At 39.1% G+C, this 20,984-nt stretch overlaps 1 protein-coding gene across 1 annotated transcript; it reads left to right on the top strand.

Annotated features, from left to right (window-relative positions):
* The first annotated feature begins 1,035 nt into the window (after positions 1-1,035).
* On the top strand, positions 1,036-20,798 carry LOC131197937 (vomeronasal type-2 receptor 26-like). Its single transcript, XM_058182442.1, has 10 exons — positions 1,036-1,059; positions 1,483-1,658; positions 2,023-2,314; positions 3,031-3,876; positions 9,732-9,959; positions 13,573-13,699; positions 15,958-16,850; positions 18,655-18,830; positions 19,858-20,149; positions 20,226-20,798. Exons 1-10 carry the CDS (start codon positions 1,036-1,038, stop codon positions 20,796-20,798), a joined length of 3,627 nt encoding a protein of 1,208 aa, XP_058038425.1.
* The last annotated feature ends 186 nt before the right edge of the window (positions 20,799-20,984 follow it).

Below are 20,984 nucleotides of genomic sequence, written 5' to 3'. Positions count from 1 at the left end.
CAGTTGTTGAGTCTTGTATTGTTAGTTACAAGTTGTTCAAGACCTAGGTTTGTAACAGCCATCAAAATATCTTCTCTTATTTTTTTATTATTCTCTTTTATTTCTTCTCTTATTTTCTCATTATTATCCATCATCTCCTTAAACCTTTCTTCAAACACTTTCCCTTGCTCTTTAATCAAATCTTCTAAAGCTGGTTCAGAACCCCTTCTACCCCCAGTCTTAGGTGGTTTAGTAGCCATTTCAGTTTTTAAAATTCACAAAATATAAGTCTAGAAACTTCTCTTTTCCCCTTTAAGTATAGGAGAGCTCACTTCACTTCATTAGAATCCACACATAACGTTTCTTAGCTTCTTAGTTACACAGCCTGTTTACAATTCCATTCTTCACTTTCACTTCCTTTCAGGCGCCATCTTAAACAGTCAGTTAAAACAAAGAAAAAAGTTTCTCTTTTTAAAAGGGTAGAAGTCAGGAAATCAAAAATACTTGCAATCCAGTAGTTGTTCACTCGTGCTTATTCCGTCTGCTTATAGAAATCCGTAAAGATAAGACAATTAGCAGAGATGGACACTTTCTTCTTTTCCTGCTTTTGCAGGAGCGCACTGAAGATTGGAGCTTGGCAGGGTTATTTATGGGACTCGACCCTCAGGGCTCTGCTTAATAAAAAACAAAGCCCCTGGGGAGATCTACCACTCCCCCGCTGCCCTTATCTCTCCCTTTCATCCAGGGAGGGAAATTAAAGCTGGCTTTTTCCTGGCTTTTACGATGTTCAGTACGGAGTGCTTTAATTAGGCACTCAGCGAAGAAGGTGGCGCCACCGGAAGTCCCCTCTTTTTTTTTTAATTGAAAAAGTTTTTACAAAAATTTTCACCCCCCTATTCCAAGTATTAACAACTCTGTTACTGAAATCATATTTTCTGCAATCAAGATTGGAGTGGTTAACATTAAGCTTAAATCTATTGTGCACTCGTGTATTGTTGCATGGTATTGTTGCATCGTGTATTGTTCTCATGGTATAATAGAAATGACATTGTCTATATGTCCTTCAGTGGTCAAAGTTCAGTATGACTAGGAACCACCTCTCGGGGACACTAGAGTTTTTGCTGTAAAAGAAATTAGTTTTGCACAAAAAAAAAGAGCAAAACAGAACTGGCTCTGTAACTCTTGAGTCATCCATTATCTTCTTTATAATTATGAACTTCTTTAGCAAGCTGACGAATTCCCAGGGCCATTATCACTATTGACAGAGACTTTAAGCATCTCCCCTGGCCTTCAGAAATAGAGGGACTATAGAGATAGTATAATAACCTAAGCCTGGCACTGAGGCTTTAACCTGCATTTACCTGGCTTTCTATCCAGCCTTTTGCTCTGCAGATCAAGGGTGTGCTAACAATAATGTTGGATCTGGGGAAGTCTTTCTTTTCACAAATAATCTTCTATGTAGCTGTAATTCTTGGCTTCCTCGTATTATTCTTTCTCCCTAAGAGTGTTGGCCAAGTTCCAGTAGCAAAATGCCGGAGCACTGAGCCTGCATCAATTCCTCATAAATATCATCAAGCTGGGGACCTCATTATTGGCGGCGTAATTTCTCAGACCTTCGTTATGTCCGAAAGGATGTCATTCAAATATCATCCCAAAAAGGATGATTTGATAGAACACATGTGAGAAACTAAATATTTTAAAACTTCCTCCTACATCCTCTTACTCTTTCTTTTTATTTTCTGTGCATGGCATTCGACTGTGTATGATTTTTGTCACCTGTGAAGAACCAAGTGTTTTTTAAATTATGTACTATAGCATCTGTTTATTTTTCTTCAGAAATGTACCTCTTTCTGTTCAGTATAGACTAATGGTGTTAGCAAGTCTTACAGTATAAATCGTTTTAATGTTAGTTCAATAATGGACAAGATTTATTTATAATGAAATACATCATTCTGCTAGTGCTTGAACACAGGAAAGAAGAAAAATTTATTTCGGAACTAATTATACAGAGAATACTGAACTATTTTTAAATTTTCCTTGTAGATTATTGTCACAGAGTTACCAACACCTCTTGGCTGTGGTTTTTACTGTAAAGGAGATTAATAAAAATCCCCAGATCTTAACCAATATCACACTAGGCTTCAACATTTACAATAACTATTTTCTTCCAAGATATACTTGTATTGCTGCTCTGGAACTCCTCTCTACACAAAACAGATTCATCCCTAATTATAAGTGTCATAATCTGAATAATCTGATTGCTGTCATAGGAGGACCAAGTTCTGTTGAATTTCTTGATATGGCTACCATTATGACAGCTTACAAATTTGTGCAGGTAAGTTCTTTGCTTAAAACATATTGGAGATTGGGGTGGGTTAATGACATTTTAGTCTTCTAAATTTCATTGCATTTTCTTTTGGAGAAAGTTTAAAAACAAATGTAGCTTGGATAATCTCAGTGAACTTTGGAAAGAACATCCAAACATAACAAGTACAGCTGAATATATGGTAATCCTTCAGGTTCAAAGAAGACATGGCATTGTGAGGCTTACTTCTGGACACAGAGGTGACACCATAGTTTCAGTCTGGAGTCTACAGAATGGAGAACAGCACAGGAAGTCATTGTTATAATAACTATGGGTGTTATTCTGTGTCCCACTCATGGTTTTCGATCAGTTGGGAACCATCTATTCACACCTGCTAAGATGTCCTTGAAAAGTTTCTAGATGCTCACAAGCTTCAGTGGAGCTGTGGAAGTTTCATTTCTCTAGTTAACTCATTTGTAACCAGCACCTACCCCTCTTCCTCTAATGGCAAATAGAAAAGACGTATCTGCCAAAGTTTCATTCTTGACAATCAGGGGTTCAATGCTGCTGGACTCTACATGAGCAACTTATTAAAAAATTAAATTAATTGGAACATTAATTAAATTAATTTCAGTTAATATTGTCTAGCATATTAATAAGTGGTATTTAATACAGTTATATTAAAATACACCAAAGACCTACCATTTACTGTGTGACTGGTATTTTCATCACCTTGTTTGTTTTAGGTTGCATATAGTTCTGTCCCAGAGACCGGTAGCATCACTCAAAGTCATTTCTTTTACTGGATGCTCCCAAAGGCCGATCATCAATATCATGGACTTCTCCAGCTCTTTTTGCATTTTGGCTGGACCTGGATTGGGATGTTGTATTTTAATATCAGCAACATAGCTGGGAACTTGCTGAGGAACGTCATTCCCATGTTTTCCAGAAGTGGGATCTGTTTTGAATTTGTAGAAAAAATACCAGGTGGATTTCTCAGTGAGGATGAGAAGACAGTGCGTACATCATACAACATTTTAAGTATTGTTTTTAAGAGTACAGCTAAAATAGTGATGTTTCTGGGGGGATTTCAGAGTATGCTAAATTTAAGGGCTTTGCTCAAACTGTCAGAATATAATGATATGCCATATAACCCCAAGGTTTGGTTTATGACAGCGGAGGTAGACTTCTCATCCCTTCCTTTCCAACGATATTGGGATCTTAATTTCATCCATGGCTCTATAACGCTTGCAGTACATTCAAAACAAGTGTCAGCTTTCCAGAAATTTGTTCAGACGAGAAGCCCGGTTTTAGATAAGGAAGATGGATTTCCAATTCAGTTTTGGCAACAGATGTTTAACTGTTTGCTTCAAGCTTCCGTCACAGATGAAGAGGATGACAGCATCTGCACTGGGGAGGAGAAACTAGAGACTCTCCCTGTATCTGTGTTCGAAACCAGCATGACTGCCCACAGCTACAGTATCTACAATGCTATCTACGCAATTGCACATGCTTTGAATGCCATGTATTCTTTCCAAAGGCAACAAAGAAGAATGACGAGGGAGAATTTCCTTAGTCAGCAGTCATGGAGGGTAAGGAGAATAATTTGGACATTCCACTAGGTATAGTGAAACAGTAACATAGGATATGCGTCAGCTTTTTTATTTTTGAGCTGCTCGGGTATATAGTGACTTCTAGTAATTTTCACTATTTATGTTCAATGAGATGTAAAATTAAGTTTTAAAGCAATAGCCCAACACCGTTAGATCTGAATTCTACAATCTGAATTATTTTTTTTAAGAAATGAGGTAATTCTAGATATTGAAGGTTACTCTCATAAATGACTTCATCATTCTTCTAAGGACGAAATCCAACATGCCTTCCCATAAGACATTTATATCTTGCAACAATTAACATATACAAAGCAAATTAGGTATACTTTGAAGGAATATATGGTTTGATAAAAATTTACAAAAATATAACAATTTGAGTGGGCAGTTAAATGGGAATTTAACTTTCAACATTTGTTTCTTCCTGAATGAGTTACTTCTCAAAACTTTTTGTGTGTTTCAACTTTTTTGGTACAAAATAATTTGTCTATTTTAACCATCAAGACTGTTCTACAAGTTACAGAACACTTTATACCAATTTTCTCTATGTATAACATTCAATTCCAGGGACTTGTCCAGGTACTCACTAGGAGTCAATAGTGATTCAAAGGCTCATGTGCACATGGAGGGAGAGAGAGAACATTCACAATAAAAGTTATCCCCTTTAAATTCCAATTATTGCTACCATAATCAAATTCAATAAAGATTTTGTCAGATAGCATTTACTCAAATTTCTCAAATTCTGATTAAAGTTAGTGCAACAACATCTAAATTAGATGGTGCAAATAATCAAAATTGTGTGCTACAAGGTTTTAAAATTTAGAAATCAGTCTTTCAATATTTCCTTGTTTTCCTTTTGTGCTATTTTTCCTATTTTAAAACATTTAAACCAGTAAGTACACTAGATTATTATAAAATAGGAAGCCAGTGGTAGGTTTCAAAAATTTTTACTACCAGTTCTGTGGATGTGGCTTGGTGGGCATGGCATGGCTTGGTGGGCTTGGCAGGGGAAGGCAGGGGTGAAATGCTCCTGGATTGGACCGGATCGCGCGATCCAGTAACGATGGCGGTGGGTGGTTCGGAGAACCGGTAACAATAATCCCTGCCCCCCACACCCGCCTATGCCCAGCTCAGCCGTGCGATCATCAGAGGTTTTTTTTTAAAAAGCATTTTTTTCAGCCGAAGAAAAAATGCTTTAAAAGTTAAAAAAAAAAGCCTTTGATGATGGTGCAGCTCAGCTGTGTGCTAGCCAAAAAACAGGGGGGGGGGAGTCCATTTTTCCTTCCAACAGGATTCCCTGAAGTTTCCCTGAAGTCTGCTGGAAGGAAAAACAGACTCTCCCCCACCCCGTTTTTTGGCTTGTCCAGCAAGCCTCCTGGAAGAGGAAACAGACTTCCCCTCCCCACCCCGTTTTTTGGCTTGCCTAGCAAGCCTGATGGCAGGGAAAACGGGGTGTGTGGGGGGGTTCGTTTTTGAGAGAGAGAGAGAAAGAAAGGAGGCAAGAAAGGAAGGAACGAAGGAAGAGAGGAAGGAAGGAGTACAAACCTGGCACTAGATGCAGCTTCAGAGGATAATCCAGGGCTGGAAGGGACCTGGAGGTCATCTAGTCCAACCCTGCTCCAGCAGGACATTGCTAGTGAGTTTCTGTTGTTTGATCCCCCAATCACATAGCCACGCCCACCCAGTCACATGAACCCCCACCAAGCCACGCCCCACCAAGCCGCGCCCACAGAACTGGTAGCAAAAAAAATTAGATTTCACCCCTGGGGGAAGGATACTGTAAAATCTCCATTCCCACTCCACTTGGGGGGGGGGAAGGATACTGCAAAATCACCATTTCCTCCTAATCAGCTGGGACTTGGGAGGCAGAGAATAGATGGGAGCAGGGCCAATCAGAATTTTTATTACCGGTTCTCCAAATTACTCAAAATTTTTGCTGCCGGTTCTCCAGAACTAGTCAGAACCTGCTGAAACCCACCTCTGTAGGAAGCCAAAGGCCTCCCATGTTTTTCTTATTAACAATAAAATCTTCCAATTTATTATCTTTTATAAGATGTCTTTTTTTTTCATTTTTATAGAACAGAACAGAATTGAATAGAATTCTTTATTGGCCAAGTGTGATTGGACATACAAGGAATTTGTCTTAGGTATATATGCTCTCAGTGTACATAAGGAAAATAAAATACATTCATCAAGAATAAAAAGATACAACACTTAGTGATAGTCACAGGGTACAAATAAGCAATCAAATCATACTAGGAAACAATCAATATAAATCATATAAGGATACAAGCAAGGAGTTAGATATGGGAGGAGATGGTGATAGGAATGATGAGAAGATTAATATTAGTGCAGACTTAGTGAATAGTTTGAGAGTGTTGAGGGAATTATTTGTTTAGCAGAGTGATGACGTTCGGGGGAAAATGTTCTTGTGTCTAGTTGTTCTGATGTGCAGTGCTCTATAGCATCGTTTTGAGGGTAGGAGTTGAAACAGTTTATTTCCAGGATGTGAGGGGTCTGTAGATACTGTATTTTCACAGCCCTCTTTTTGATTTGTGCAGTATACAGGTCCTCAATGGAAGGCAGGTTGGTAGCAATTGTTTTTTTCTGCAGTTCTAATTATCCTCTGAAATCTGTGTCTGTCTTGTTGGGTTGCAGAACCAAACCAGACAGTTATAGAGGTGCAGATGAAAGACTCAACAGTTCCTCTATAGAACCAAGGGGTGTGCATAAGAGCACAAATGTGCCTACCGTTCCTATCCTATTGTTCCCTTTCATATATCAAATTAACATAGTTATTGCATACTTTTATATATATATATATATATATATATATATATATATATATATATATATATATATATATATATATATATATATATATTTCTTTATGATGTGTTGTTGTTTTATGTCGATGTTTGTGTATACTGTTGTGACAAAATGAAATAATAATAAAAAACACCTTATCAGCAGCTCCTTGGGCAGTTTGAGCTTCCTGAGTTGATGCAGAAAGAACCTTCTTTGCTGTGCTTTTTGGATGACATTTTTGATGTTAGGTGTCCATTTTAGGTCTTGAGAGATGATAAAACCTAGAAATTTGAAGGTCTCTACTGTTGATACTGTGTTATCTAGTGTTGTAAGAGGTGGTAGTATAGGAGGGTTTCTCCTAACATCTACCACCATTTCTACGGTTTTGAGGTTGTTAAATCAAGATTTGTTCCAGTTGCACCACAAAAGCTAGTTGTTCATCCTCCCGTCTTATGCAGATTTGTTGTTGTCTCAAATGAATTATTAGTTTATAGTATAAAACTCAAAAGTACAGAAGCAAATAGTAGGACATGGAGGAGAAGGTAAGGAGAAGAGACATCCACGGGGTGCCTTGTTATCATATCACGTTGCTACGTCTCCTCCCTCATTGCGTCGGCAGATAACCGCCCGGCCACCCTGTTTCGGGTGACTCGCTCTCTCCTTCAACAGGGGGAGCGGGATGACCCGTTGCATGGACGTGCTGAGGAGTTTAGTGGTTATCTATACGATAAAATTGTTCAGCTTCAGGAGGGCTTGGATCAAAATTGGGTGGATCCAGGTGAGAGGTCATAGAGCTGTCTTGTTGAGACTGTTTGGGATGAGTTTGACCCTGTGGCTCCCGAGGACATGGACAGGTTGTTGGGGAGGTTGAATGCCACCACATGTTTACTGGACCCGTGCCCCTCCTGGTTGGTGCTGGCCACACAGGAGGTGACACGAGGCTGGCTCCAGGGGATTACTAATGCTTCTTTGTTGGAGGGGGTCTTCCCTGCCACCTTGAAAGAGGTGGTGGTGAGACCTCTGCTCAAGAAGCCTTCCCTGGACCCAGCTGTTTTAGGTAATTATCGTCCGGTCTCCAACCTTTGCTTTGTGGCGAAGGTTGTAGAGAGTGTGGTGGCACGTCAATTACCCCAGTACCTGGATGAAACTGTCTATCTAGACCCGTTCCAGTCCGGCTTTCAGCCCGGATACAGCACGGAGATGGCTTTGGTCACGTTGGTTGATGATTTCTGGAGGGCCAGGGATAGGGGTTATTCCTCTGCCTTGGTCCTATTAGACCTCTCAGCGGCTTTTGATACCATTGACCATGGTATCCTGCTGCACCGGTTGGAGGGATTGGGAGTGGGAGGCACCATTTATCGGTGGTTCTCCTCCTATCTCTCTGATCAGTTGCAGACGGTGTTGACGGGAGGGCAGAGGTCGACTCCGAAGCACCTCACTTGTGGGGTGCCGCAGGGGTCGATTCTCTTGCCCCTCCTGTTCAACATCTATATGAAGCCACTGGGTGAGGTCATCAGTGGTTTCGGTATGAGTTATCAACTGTACGCTAATGATACTCAGCTGTACTTTTCCACACCGGACCACCCCAACGAAGCTGTCGAGGTGCTGTCCCGGTGTCTGGAGGCCGTATGGGTCTGGATGGAGAGAAACAGGCTCAGGCTCAATCCCTCCAAGACAGAGTGGCTGTGGATGCCGGCACCCCGGTACAGTCAGCTGCAATTGCGGCTGACTGTTGGGGGCGAGTCATTGGCCCCAATGGAAAGGGTGCGCAACTTGGGCGTTCTCCTGGATGGACGGCTGTCCTTTGAAGACCATTTGACGGCCGTCTCCAGGAGAGCTTTTTACCAGGTTCACCTAGTTCGCCAGTTGCGCCCCTTCCTGGACCGGGATGCCCTATGCATGGTCACTTATGCTCTCGTGACATCTCGTCTGGATTACTGCAATGCTCTCTACATGGGGCTTCCCTTGAAGAGCACCCGGAGGCTCCAGTTAGTCCAGAATGCGGCTGCGCGGGTGATAGAGGGAGCCCCTTGTGGCTCCCATGTGACACCACTCCTGCGCAGACTGCACTGGCTGCCTGTGGCCTTCCGGGTGCGCTTCAAGGTTTTGGTAACTATCTTCAAAGCACTCCATGGCTTAGGGTCGGGCTACTTATGGGACCGTCTGCTGCCACCGATTGCCTCCCACCGACCCATGCGCTCTCACAGGGAGGGACTCCTTAGGGTGCCGTCTGCCAGGCAGTGCTGACTGGCGACACCCAGGGGAAGGGCCTTCTCTGTGGGGGCTCCCACCCTGTGGAATGAACTTCCCCCAGGACTCCGCCAACTTCCTGACCTTCGAACCTTCCGCCGCAAGCTTAAAACACATCTATTTATTTGTGCAGGACTGGATTAGAATTTTAATTTTAAATTTAGTTTTAATGGGGTTTTATCATTATAATTGTAATTTTAAATTTTGGCCTATTTAAATAAGTTTTTTAATTAGTGTTTTATCTTGTATTATATTTGTATTTTTATCGGGCTGTAAACCGCCCTGAGTCCTTCGGGAGATAGGGTGGTATAAAAATTTGATTAAATAAATAAATAAATAAATAAATAAATAAATAAATAAATAAATAAATAAATAAATGTCTTCTTAAAAATAGACATTCAATAACAAGGCAAGAGGTAGAAAGAGTAAACATAAGCTTATTTTTTCTGTTTGTCTCAGATATTCAGTAGATTATTTACTATTGTGTTGTCTCTTATAAGTTTTCTATTTTTTGATAAATGATTAGACTTCCTTAATGATGCATTATGTCATCTTGATTTTTGCAATATATGGCATTATTCTTCGCATAGGAAAAAAAAATATTGTTTCACATTTATATTTTTTGTTTCTGTAAGTGTAGATATTTCCCAAGTCTTATCATTGAATTAGTGGATATTCCATTTGCTGAGTTATTATTAGCATGTTTTGAAAGAGAACTTGAGCTACTGACTGTCCTACAAATATATACTTATGTTTTCATTTCTTTCACTACTGTTTAGCTCCACTGCTTTCTACAAAGTATATCTTTTAATAACAGTGTTGGAGAAAAAATTTCTTTTGACCAGAATGGTGAACTGCTGGCAGGATTTGACATCATAAACTGGATCACCTTTTCAAACCAGACCTTTCTCAGAAAGACAGTTGGAAAGATAGACCCATCAGCAACCACTGACAAATGTTTGATTATTGATGAACATGAGGTGGTTTGGCCCAGCTGGTTTAATCAGGTAGAGTCCATGTTATTTTAACTCCCGTTGCACTTCTTTCCACACTTTTCCCCCATTGTCCCAAAAGTGTTATACAGCTCAAACTTTATTGTGAATGGCCCAGATACTATAGTCAGACATGTGGATTGGTTTTTTGCTTGTGAAGCTTGTGCTCAGGGTAATTATGTGGAAAACAATGAGTCCTTCAGAAAGACAGGAATGGTTTATCATCTGTTGCTTTCTTAGTTTCTAGTAATGGAAAGACTTGAGGAATTATGGTGCAAATTCATATTCTAGCACCATTATAATCCATTCATCCAATGAATGTTAATACATTTCCTGGATAAGGAAGAAAACTGTTCACAGCAATCTGTGGCCCCATTGCAAATAACAGAGAATTTGGCCCACAAAATTTAATTCATTGTAGGATACCAATTTATTTTATTTATTTTATTTTGTTTACTTATTTATTTAATTTGTGGAACACGTACTAGATAACAGGTATAAGTATAAACATGGAAATGAACTAGGAATGAGTACAAGTAAATGGGGACAGTGGGACAGGGACAGTAGGCAAATTGGTATGCTTATGCACGCCTCCTTTACGGACATCTTAGGAATGGGTTGAGGGCCACGGTAGACAGTTTAAGGTTGAAGCTAAGGTGGTTTGAGACTGTAACAATGGAGTCAGGTAGAGCATTCCAAGCGTTGACCACTCTGTTGCTGAAGTTGTATTTTCTGCAAATGAGTTTGGAATGGTTTACCTTGAGTTTGTATCTATGGTTGGCCTGTGTATTATTGCGATTGAAGCTGAAGTAGTCATTGACAGGTAGGATGTAGGATGTTTTATTTATTTATTTTGTCATAACAATGTACATAGGCATCACACAAAAGATTATGTAGTATATAAACATATATATGAGGATATATAAGGAGGTATAAGCATATATATAAGAAGAAATATATGTTTTCTGAGGTTTTCGCGGGTGTTTGTATGTAGGTCTTTGGTTATTCGGGTTTTCTCCCGCATAAGTGAAAGTGTCTTGGCGACGTTTCGACGAAGTCTCATTCGTCATCTTCAGGCTTCAGCTTCGTGCTTCTGGGAGTAATGTGTGATCGCAGCTGTTTCTTCCTTTTAACTGCTAGTGGGGGTTTGAACTGATTGGGTGGGAGCTTGGGCATATATATATAAGAAGAAGAAAAAGAGAAACAATAGGACAGGAACAGTAGCCACGTTTGTGCTCTTATGCACGCCCCTTATGGTCTTCTTAGGAATGGGGTGAGGTCAATAGTAGAAGGTTTTTGGTTAAAGTTTTGGGATTATGGGAAGAGACTACAGAGTCAGGTAAAGTGTTCCAAGCACTGATAATTCTGTTACAGAAGTCATATTTTCTGCAATCTAGATTAAAGCGGTTAACATTGAGTTTAAATCTATTGGTTGCTCTTGTATTATTGCAATTAAAGCTGAAGTAGTCTTTAACAGGAAGGACATTACAGTAGATGATTCTGTGAGTTAAACTTAGGTCTTGTCGAAGGCGACGACGTTCTAAGTTTTCTAAGCCTAGGATTTCAAGTCTGGTGGCATAAGGTATTTTGTTGTTTTGTAGCAGACAATTTTGCGTACTATACTTAGGTCAGAATTTCTGTACAATCTTTGTACAATCCCATTAACAAACTCTGTTGGATTCAAAAAAAATATTTGCATATTGACCAATAAATGCAACAATACAGTCAATTAATTTCCTAAGAGTCAGTATGTTCCTACATGACCACATTGAAGATATAAAAGAAATGAACTCATCTGGTGTAGTGGTTAAGCCATCAGGTTGGAAACAATGGCAACCATGAGTTCTAGTTCCATCTTAGACAAAAAGCCAGTTGGATGAGCTTCGACCAGGTACCTTTTCTCAACCTTAGAAAGGAACCAAAGACAAACCAATTCTTGAAATCTTGCCAACAAAACTGCAGGGACTTGTCCAAATAGTCTTTCTGAACCAGACACAATTGAATAGAAGAAAAAAAGAAAATCAAAACATAAAATACAAATTAGATGGAAATGACCTTATAGATGACCCTCACTCTATCAAGGACCTTGGAGTACTCATTTATAAAGATCTAAGTGCCAGAGCCCACCGTAACAAGATTGCCAAAAAGGCACTAAGAGTTGTTAACTTAATTTTGCGTAGTTTCTTCTCTGGTAATATTGTACTACTAACTAGAGCACACAAAATATTTGCTAGACCAATCATTGAATACAGCTCAACTGTCTGGAACCCACACTCCATATCGGAGATAAATACAATCGAGACAGTCCAGAGATATTTCACAAGAAGAATCGTCCACTCCTCTGCTTGCAATAAAATACCGTATGCCACCAGACTCCAAACTTTGGATTTAGACAACTTAGAACTACATAGACTTCAATCTGACCTAAGTATAGTACATAATATTATCTACCACAATGTCCGACCTGTCAATGACTACTTTAGCTTCAACCACAACAATACACGAGAAAATAATAGATACAAACTCAAGGTAAACTGCTCCAAACTTGATTGTAGAAAATATTACTTCAGCAACAGAGTGGTCAATGCCTGGAATGCACTACTTGACTCTGAAGTTTCTTCCCCAAACCCCCATAACTTTAACCTTAGACTGTCTACTGTTGACCTCACCCCATTCCTAAGAGATCTGTAAGGGGCATGCATAAGCGCACCCGAGTGTCTACCGTCCCTGTCCTAATATTCTTTTTTTACTTACTCTTTTCATGTATCCAAATTATGTTTATACCTTTTCCTATTATCTTATATATGATTGACAAATAAATAAATAAAAATAAATAAACATATAATCCTATAATCCTTCCCCAGGATTGGCCCACAGCTTTCCACTGCTCTCCCCTTCTCTGCCTTGTGCACATTTTCGTGTCAGGCATTGGATGCAGCTGTTCCTCCTCTTCCTTATCAGCCATAAATATGTTAGGGATTATCATAAAAAAACCACTACCTATTTTTAGTGATTGTACAAATTTTGAAATCATTCTCCATTATGGAGGCATTTCTAGTGGATGCAGAAGCATCTTGGATATATTCTGATGCTGCAAGAACAGAATTGGACAGAGAAATTAAGCCTATACCCAACAGTATTGGATAAAATCACCACAAAATATTATTAGATTTTAAATCAATCAAAAATTATGTACTCGGTGGCACCTAATTATTCCTGGTGGAAAATTCCTGCTTTAGACTAAATGGGAAGTTCAATAAATGCATACATAAAGAAATAAAAACAAAATGTAATAGAAAACTACCCCAATATTATAGTTAAGAAGCAGCAAGATGGGGCCATATATTAATCAAAAATTGAGCTTGGTTCTAAAGGGGCCTCAACTGACTAACACAAGAAATATGAGATTCTGAATTTGGTTTCAGCTAGACTCATTAGAGTATTCTGGGAAACCTTCTATGTTTGATGACAGAGGACTGTTCAATTTTCAGTTTTATGTTCACACATCATGTTTTCCTCTCACAGAATGGAGAACTGCTATCCATTCCCAGATATCTATAAGCTTTACAAATGCAGCATTTGAAAGTCATTTTCTTTATAACAAACTATATTTTCCATTCTTGCAAAGGAACGGCCTCGTTCACTCTGTAATGAAAAATGCCATCCAGGTTACAGAAAGACCAAAATTGAAGGACGGTCATTTTGCTGCTATGATTGCATTCTATGTCCAAAGGGGAAGATTTCAGTCCAGACAGGTAAAAAGAGGAAGGGGGGAAAGAAGGAAAGAGGAGGGAAGAAGGGAGGGAGGGAGGGAAGAAGGAAGGAAGGAAGGAAGGAAGGAAGGAAGGAAGGAAGGAAGGAAGGAAGGAAGGAAGGAAGGAATGCCAATATTTTCTAGAAGTACACTCGATTCTAGCTGACGTTAAGTTTTTCTTATATTTTCTCAATTCAACAAGAAACTGAATTATAAACTTAGGACTAGGCAAAAATCAACTTACAACTAGCCCTAAAAGCAATTCTAATAGTTTAAAAAAGAGATAAACAGTGAAGTTGATTATGCATAGGTAGGGATTACTTCCATTTCTAGTCTGAGTAGGTTTGAGTAAGAGGAGGGAGGTATACAGCTATAGTTTATCTAACAGAAATATGTTGTTGTTGTTAGTTGCGAAGTCATTTCTGACCCATCACGACCCCATGGACAATGTTCCTTCAGGTCTTCCTGTCCTCTACCATCCTCTGGAGTCCATTTAAGCTCATGCCTACTGCTTCAGTGACTCCATCCAGCAACCTCGTTCTCTGTCATCCCCTTCTTCTTTTGCCCTCAATCTTTCCTAGCATTAGGCTCTTCTCCAGTGAGTCCTTTCTTCTCATTAGGTGGCCAAAGTATTTGAGTTTCATCTTCAGGACCTGGCCTTCTAAAGAGCAGTTGATCTCCTCTAGGACTAACCAGTTTGATCACCTTGCAGCCCAAGGGACTCGCAGGAATCTTCTCCAGAACCATAGTTCAAAGGCCTCTATTCTTTGGCACTCAGCCTTTCTTATGGTTCAACTTTCACAGCTATACATTTCAACTGGGAAAACCATAGCCTTGACTATACGCACTTTTGTTGACAGGGTTATGTCTCCGCTTTTTAGTACACTGTCTAGATTTGCCATAGCTTTCCTCCTGAGGAGCAATTGTCTTTTAATTTCTTGGCTGCAGTCCCCATCTGCGGTGATCTTGGAGCCCAGGAAAATAAAATCTGTCACTACTGGTGTACAACACAAAATAAAAAGCTTTCATGGCAATATTTGACAACAATGTGAACTTTAGTATTGCATCCCTTTCTGGACCGGGTTTCTCTGTGCACAGTCACTCATGCCCTCGTTACATCTCGCTTAGACTACTGCAATGCTCTCTACATGGGGCTCCCCTTGAAGAGCACCCGGAAGCTCCAACTGGTCCAGAATGCAGCCGCGTGGGTGATAGAGGGAGCACCTCGTGGCTCCCATATAACACCGCTCCTGCATGGGCTGCACTGGCTTCCGGTGGTCTTTCGGGTGCAATTCAAGGTGTTGGTTACCACCTTTAAAGCGCTCCATGGCTTAGGACCGGGCTATTTACGGGACCGCCTACTGCCACAAACAGCCTCCCATCGACCTGTGCGCTCCCACAGGGAGGGCCTCCTTGGGGTGCCGTCGGTGAAACAATGTCGACTGGCGACCCCCAGGGCTAGGGCCTTCTCTGTGGGGGCTCCTGCCCTCTGGAACAAGCTGCCTCTGGGGCTTCACCAACTCCCCGACCTTCGGACCTTCCGCCGTGAGTTGAAGACTCTTTTATTCCATCGAGCTGGACTAGCCTGACCAAGTAATTTTAAATGGGGTTTTAGTTTTTTGTATTAATTAGTTTTTAATTAATTAGTTAGTTTTATTTAATTAATTAGTTTTAAATATTTTGGCCATTATTTATATAAATTTTAGTCTGTTTTTAATGTGTATTTATTGTATCTTTTAAATTGGCTGTAAACCGCCCTGAGTCCTTCGGGAGAAGGGCGGTGTACAAGGGCCGCGGTGTGGCTCAGGCTGTAAGAAGCCTGTTATTAAACACAGTTGCTTGCAATTACTGCAGGCTCGAATCCCACCAGGCCCAAGGTTGACTCAGCCTTCCATCCTTTATAAGGTAGGTAAAATGAGGACCCAGATTGTTGGGGGGGCAATAAGTTGACTTTGTATATAAATATACAAATAGGATGAGACTGTTGCCTTACACAATGTAAGCCGCCCTGAGTCTTCGGAGAAGGGCGGGATATAAATGTGAATAAAAAAAATGTAATAAAAAAATAAATAAATAAATAAATAAATAAATAAATAAATAAATAAATTATGAAATCTAGGCCAAGAAAAAGTTATTTCATTGAAGCTGAATCATAACAGTTACTTATATTGTTTACATAAATAATGCACCCTCATTTAAAAAAAGAATGCTAAGCTTTCTGGTATATTTTGACTTAAATATAAACATTTGGTTTTCCAGATATGGATGATTGCCTCCAGTGCCCAGAAGATCAGTATCCAAACAAGGACCAGGATTTATGCGTGCCAAAGCATGTAACTTACCTATCCTTCAAAGACTTATTGGGGGCCAGCTTAGCTACATCAGCTCTTGTGCTTTCTTTTATCACAACACTGGTGCTAGGAATCTTCTTGAAGTACCACAACACTCCCATCATCAAAGCCAACAACCGCAGCCTTTCCTTCACCCTCCTCATTTCCCTCCTCCTCTCCTTCCTTTGTTCTCTGCTTTTCATCGGTCGACCCATGAAGGTGACCTGTCTCCTTCGACAGACTGCTTTTGGGATCATCTTCTCAGTGGCTGTTTCTTGCATGTTCGCCAAAACCATCATTGTGGTTCTTGCTTTCATGGCCACCAAACCAGGATCAAGGATGAGGTCATGGGTTGGGAAAAGACTGGCCTTTTTCATTGTTCTTTCCTGTTCTTTTATTCAAAGTACCTTTTGTAGTGTATGGCTTGGAATTTCTCCCCCCTTCCCAGATCCTGATATGTGGTCCATAAGTAGTGAAATAATTATAGAATGTAATGAAGGATCTGTTGCAATGTTTTATTCTGTTTTAGGTTTTATGGGTTTCCTGGCTATAGTCAGTTTTATTGCAGCTTTCTTAGCTAGGAAGTTACCAGACACATTCCAGGAAACCAAATCAATTACTTTCAGCATGCTGGTCTTTTGCAGTGTCTGGTTGTGCTTTGTCCCTGCGTACATTAGCACCAAAGGTAAATACACAACAGCTGTGGAGATCTTTGCCATCTTGGCCTCTAGTGCTGGGCTCCTGGCTTTTATCTTTTTCCCCAAATGTTACATCATTATAATTAGGCCAGATCTTAATAAAAGGGAGCAATTATCAAAAAGAGTGAATTAAACTCTTACCCAGATTGTTGGGGGGGCAATAAGTTGACTTTGTAAAAATATACAAATAGAATGAGACTATTGCCTTATACATTGTAAGCTGCCCTGAGTCTTCGGAGAAGGGCGGGATATAAATGTAAACAACAACAAAAAAAAACTATTTTGTCCCAAAAAAAAAAAAATCCACTGGTGGAAATACAACAGAATAGAATAGAATAGAATAGAATAGAATAGAATAGAATAGAATAGAATAGAATAGAATAGAATAGAATAGAATAGAATAGAATTTTTTATTGGCCAAGTGTGATTGGACACACAAGGAATTTGTCTTGGTGCATATGGCACCCAGCATCTAAATTCTACCTGATATCATAATGCCAGATAAATAGGAGAATGTATTGACTAATAGATAAAAACATGCTTTGAATTATACTTTGAAATAACATTTTTATAAAACGATGTATCCTTGGTATTTGACTCAAGATAGATTAGCAAAAATGTATAGAGGGACTTCTAGCAAGCGTTGGAAATGTAAGAGACAATGCACTACATAGTTTTATGAGAGACTGGAAATCATTTGTGGACTTCTACAAGTTAAATAGAGTTAAATACAAGTTAAATAACATGATTAATAGAAAGATTTGAAGAGTAATGTTTTAACTAATCTGTTCACCATATATACATACATATATGAGGGAAGGAGGGAGGGAGAGAGAGGAAGAGAGAGAAAGAGAGAAATGCTGGATCAATTTGGTTATCAGATAGAGATCTCTTCATCTGGAATATTTGTTTATATAATATAATACGTTTCTTATTAATTAAGGAAGAGACCATTTATAACTATTTGTAGACCCATTTTATGAAGGGGAGGAGAATTCATCAGGTGTTTTTATTTTATTTTCAGCATCCAGATGGGTTGGAATTATTTTATGTTCAAAGTTAGATATTTGGGTCATTATTATTATTTTTTCTTTGTTGTTTTTGTTCTTGTTGGTGTTGAATACGTGCTTTCCTAGGTTGTGTATGGGTTTTTTTTTCTTTGTATTTAATTCATGTTGATAAAACATAATAAATATACAGTATGTAAAAAAAAAATTAAAAAAATCTACATGAGAAATCAGTCTCATCAAAGCATGCATTTCTCTACAGTCCTTCGGGAGTCCTTCGGGAGAAGGGCGGTATACAAATTAAAATATTATTATTATTATTACATCATCTCTGCTATTGTGGCAATGTGAAGGGAGTTGTGTACGTTCTTTATGCTTTTTGAACTCTCTGAGATGGACTTTGAAGTCAAAGACTCTCGCTCAGTTTATATTCAATTTTGTTCTCATGGTATAATAGAAATGACATTGTTTGTATGTCCTTCACTGGTCAAAGTTCAGTATGACTAGGAACCACCTCTCGGGGACACTAGAGTTTTTGCTGTAAAAGAAATTAGTTTTGCACAAAAAAAAAAGAGCAAAACAGAACTGGCTCTGTAACTCTTGAGTCATCCATTATCTTCTTTATAATTATGAACTTCTTTAGCAAGCTGACGAATTCCCAGGGCCATTATCACTATTGACAGAGACTTTAAGCATCTCCCCTGGCCTTCAGAAATAGAGGGACTATAGAGATAGTATAATAACCTAAACCTGGCACTGAGGCTTTAATCTGCATTTACCTGGCTTTCAATCCAGCCCTTTGCTCTCCAGATCAAGGGTGTGCTAACAATAATGTTGGATCTGGGGAAGTCTTTCTTTTCACAAATAATTTTCTATGTAGCTATAATTCTTGGTTTCCTTCTATTATTCTTTCTCCCTAAGAGTGTTGGCCAAGTTCCAGTAGCAAAATGCCGGAGCACTGAGCCTGCATCAATTCCTCATAAATATCATCAAGTTGGGGACTTCATTGTTGGTGGCGTAATTTCTCAGACCTTCGTCTTATCTGAAAGGATGTCATTTAAATATCATCCCAAGAAGGATGATTTGGTAGAACACATGTGAGGAACTCGATATTTTAATAACTTCCTCCTACATCTTCTTACTCTTTCTTTTTATTTTCTGCGCCAGACATTCTAGAGCATATGATTTTGGCCATGTGTGAAGAACCAAGTAGTTTCTAAATTATGTACTATAGCATCTGTTTATTTTTCTTCAGAAAAGTACCTCTTTCTGTTCAGTGTAGACCAGTGGTGGTATTTAGCCGCTTCTATCCGGCTTATGCAAACCAGTAGTGGTGGCTACGGGAGGCTCCACCACTTGGCCGGATGTAAACACATCCTGTTTTTGACGATCTGCACATGAGTGGAAGTCACTGTGTGTGTGCTTACATTTGCGAACCGGTAGCGAAGATAAATGAATACCACCTCTGGTGTAGACTGATGGTGTTAGTACATCTTACTTTATAAATCATTTTAATGCTAGTTTAATAACAGACATATAGAGCACTGCACACCAGAACAACTAGAACAAGAACAGATTTTTCCTGAACGCCATCACTCTGCTAAACAAATATTGTCCCTCAATATTGTCAAACTATTTACTAAATCTGCAATACTATTAATCTTCTCATTGTTCCCATCACCCATCTCCTTCCACTTATGATTGTAACTTTGTTGCTTGTATCCTTACAATTTATATTGATATTGATTGGTTTCTGATTGATTATTTGTACCCTATGACTATCATTGTTGTGCCTTATGATTCTTGATGAACGTATCTTTTCTTTTATGTACACTGAGAGCCTATGCACCAAGACAAATTCCTTGTGTGTCCAATCACACTTGGCCAATAAAAATTCTATTCTATTCTATTCTATTCTATTCTATTCTATTCTATTCTATTCTATTCTATTCTATTCTATTAACAGAAAAGAAATATTTATAATAAAATACATCATTCTTCTAATGCTTGAACACAGGAAAGAAGAAAAAATTATTATACAAAGATTATACAAAAAATTTATTATATAAATAATTATACTAATTATACAAAGAATACTGAACTATTTTTAAATTTTCATTGTAGATTATTGTCACAGAGCTACCAACACATCTTGGCTGTGGTTTTTGCTGTAAAGGAGATTAATAAAAATCCCCAGATCTTAACCAATATCACACTAGGCTTCAACATTTACAATAATTATTTTCTTCCAAGATATACTTGCATTGCTGCTCTGGAACTCCTCTCTACACCAAATGGATTCATCCCTAATTATAAGTGTCACATTCAGAAGAATCTGATAGCAGTCATAGGAGGACCAAGTTCTATAGAATTTCTTGATATGGCTACCATTATGACAGCTTACAAGTTTGTGCAGGTACGTCCATTGCTTAACTTATATTGGGGATTGGGGTGGGTTAACGATATTTTAGTGTTCTTCTATTTCATTGCAGACAATAAATTTCATTGAGTTGTCTTTTGGAGAAAGTTTAAAAACAAATGTAGCTTGGATAATCTCAGATGAATTCTGGAAAGAGCATCCAAACATAACAAGTAAAGAAGACACGATATTGTGTGGCTTATCTCTGGACACAGAGGTGACATTCCAGTTCCAGTCTGGAGGTGAAGAGTCTACAGGATGGGGGACAGAACAGGAAGTCATTGTTATAATAACTGTGGGTGTTATTCTGTTTCCCACTCATGGTTTTCGATCAGTTTTCAGTGTCCTCTTTTTTCAAAGCCAGTGGAGGCTTTCCAGCACAGATCTCACTGACAGATTCTATCAGAAACCACAATTTCTACTTTCTTTAGTTCGACATCACATTGGTATAGCTTTCTATTGCAAAATCTTTGTAGCACTTGCAGGGACTATCTTGAAGTCTTCCCATACTTTAGCTCTACACTTTAGGCAAGGCATGGGGTGGTCTTCCATTCTGATGATGTGTCCCACCCACCTCATCTGGGCTCTGATTGTCAACATCCAGCTTCAGGAGCCAACTAAAAGTCCTGGACCATTAAATTTCTGAAAAGCTTACTGTATATTGAATACAGGGCTTAGTAAAGTTGAGGTAAAACTAATTCTGAGGTCCTCAGGTCCCAGTTCATAGTATTAAACAATGATTTTCACAGACAAACCCCCATAAACCAAGTAAACAATTTCCTGTTGTTATGGGAACCATCTGCCTCAACTGCACACCTGCTAAGACATCCTT

The sequence above is a fragment of the Ahaetulla prasina genome, chromosome 4, assembly GCF_028640845.1.
Source record: "Ahaetulla prasina isolate Xishuangbanna chromosome 4, ASM2864084v1, whole genome shotgun sequence".
In the NCBI taxonomy this organism is placed as follows: Eukaryota; Metazoa; Chordata; class Lepidosauria; order Squamata; family Colubridae; genus Ahaetulla; species Ahaetulla prasina.
Note: the sequence above shows the minus strand (reverse complement) of the source record. Positions and strands in the feature narration are given on the sequence as shown.

Bases quoted from the DNA above. Each gene is read 5' to 3' on its own strand.
- LOC131197937 (XM_058182442.1), top strand. From the start codon at position 1,036: ATGTCCTTCAGTGGTCAAAGTTCA. The intron at 1,060-1,482 runs GTATGACTAGGA...TTTCTCCCTAAG, and splicing joins CCTTCAGTGGTCAAAGTTCA to AGTGTTGGCCAAGTTCCAGT. The intron at 16,851-18,654 runs GTGAATTAAACT...TTTCTCCCTAAG, and splicing joins GGGAGCAATTATCAAAAAGA to AGTGTTGGCCAAGTTCCAGT.